This window comes from Octopus bimaculoides, chromosome 28 (genome assembly GCF_001194135.2).
Source record: "Octopus bimaculoides isolate UCB-OBI-ISO-001 chromosome 28, ASM119413v2, whole genome shotgun sequence".
In the NCBI taxonomy this organism is placed as follows: domain Eukaryota; kingdom Metazoa; phylum Mollusca; class Cephalopoda; order Octopoda; family Octopodidae; genus Octopus; species Octopus bimaculoides.
Window position 1 is genome coordinate 10205263 of NC_069008.1, and position 2006 is coordinate 10207268.

The 2006-nt window shown below is 39.6% G+C and overlaps 1 protein-coding gene across 1 annotated transcript; it reads right to left on the reverse strand.

The window, feature by feature from the left end:
• Positions 1-1111: 1111 nt before the first annotated feature.
• Positions 1112-1432, reverse strand: LOC106870701 (uncharacterized). The gene has a single exon (XM_014916870.1). The coding sequence runs from the start codon at positions 1430-1432 to the stop codon at positions 1112-1114; it is 321 nt and encodes a 106-aa protein (XP_014772356.1).
• Positions 1433-2006: the final 574 nt, after the last annotated feature.

Sequence of the window (2006 nt, forward strand, 5' to 3'; positions counted from 1 at the left end):
TCAAACCTTCGCAAACATATACTATTTCAGTGAAACACATTCACTGATTACAAAAATTAGAAATAATACATTTCTAAATCTCTTAGAGAGACTTACGCAGTAGTGATGTGATAAAGTAGTTGTATACTGCCAACTTAACGTGACAGTCCCAATAAGGGAATATACGGGAATATACTACTGCTATTTAGCTCTAGGAAGCTGGACCGCTTCCTGTCGGCGTTGACACATTTCCTGTGTCCTTATGTTTGCGAGGGAGAGACAAACTCCTCCACACAGCCTAGCCTGCATTCAGGGACATGTTTCTGAGTCTTTGCTTGTCATCAGCCTGAAGTAGCATGACCAGCTGGTTGAAAAGGTCTGTCAAACCTTCGCAAACATATACTATTTCAGTGAAACACATTCACTGATTACAAAAATTAGAAATAATACATTTCTAAATCTCTCAGAGAGACTTAAGCAGAGAGACTTAATACATTTAGAGAGACTTAATGCATTTAGAGAGACTTAATACATTTAGAGAGACTTAATACATTTAGAGAGACTTAATTCATTTAGAGAGACTTTGAAATCCTAAAAATGCACCCCAAATGACCTAGACTTATGGATGTAAAGAATTGGATAACGAATGAGAAAGTAGAGGTATCCATATTGCAGAAAGTAAGGTACATGGAAAGAAAGCTGCTTCATTGTGAAAAGCATCATCTCTAATGTTTGGGCAGACTGCACACTTCAATATATGTTAAGTGAAGCCGACAATGCTTCTGGGTAAACTATGTTTTGCGTAAGCCCAGTGTTGGTAGAATAAATATACAAGTCATCTGCATTGCTAACTCAAGAGCATGCGACATACAGTTGTCCATGAAAAAAAGCAGCGTAGATGTAAATTGAGGCCCACAATTTTTAAAGTTTGACCCTGAACTTTGTTGATCATCATAGCAAAGCACAATTGCACTGGGAACTGGAGGCGCTTGAAATGAAATGGCATATTTGAGGGAATAAGGGGCATGCATGGAATGTATGCAAGCTCTCCTTCATGGCAACCAGCAATAATGGTTGCTTCTAGGACATGACTTGTCATTGTAGTTATAATCAATCTTGTACCATTGCAAAGTCATGATGGTTCCAAATTCCTCAAGTGCATGATAGATGCACCTTTCTTTAGGAACAACGTATGTGGTGGCAGTCCTGTGGGTTGTAGAGAGTTGAGAAATTCAACTGGATTCTCCACAGCGGCATGTTCGTTATTAGTATCAATGGAGACAAACGTTGAAGCATGTCCAGTTAGAATGTGGAGGAGTTCATGGTTTACTTTATCAACGCTTTCATTCCGAGGTGCTAAAATAGCTCTCTCTGCAAACCATGCTATGTTTTTGAAATTGTCTTGCAATGTGGGAAATACCTTTTCTTTAAGCTCAGCCAATATAGGCACCATGTGCCCACATTACAGTACATGCTACATTCAAAAGTAAGGTGCCATTTCCAATTTGTAGAAGTTGATCAGAGAATTCCTCTGCTAAGGGGTCGTTGTAGAGATGATCTCGCATATTCTTGCTTAAGACTTTAGACATGCATAGATCTCATCAGCTCATGCACCCCGTGGTATGACTGGTAATATTTGATGGAAATCCCCTACAAGTACAACATTTAAGCCCCCATAATGGCAGTACTGTTTCTAATATCCCTTACTGGCCTATCTAGGGCTTCTAGTGCACCATGGAGTTCCATCATGCATTCATCCCAGACAATAAGTGTAGTTTGTTAGCAGAACTTCCACTGTCAGTGATCATTTTGAAATACTGCACATTTGGGCATCCGTTGAAGTCAAATTGAAAGGTAATTTGAACATTGAGTGAGCTGTTCGTCCACCTGTTAACAAAGTTGCCGCTATCCCTGATGATGTGACAGCAATCACTATGTTTCCCATCAACCTTATTTTTGCCACAAGTAGGTTAAGTAGAAACATTTTCCCCATTCCTCCTGGTGCATCAGTGAAGAAAAGATGTCCT

Coding starts and splice junctions, on each gene's coding strand:
- LOC106870701 (XM_014916870.1), bottom strand. CDS start 1,432: ATGGTGCCTATATTGGCTGAGCTTAAAGAAAAGGTATTTCCCACATTG.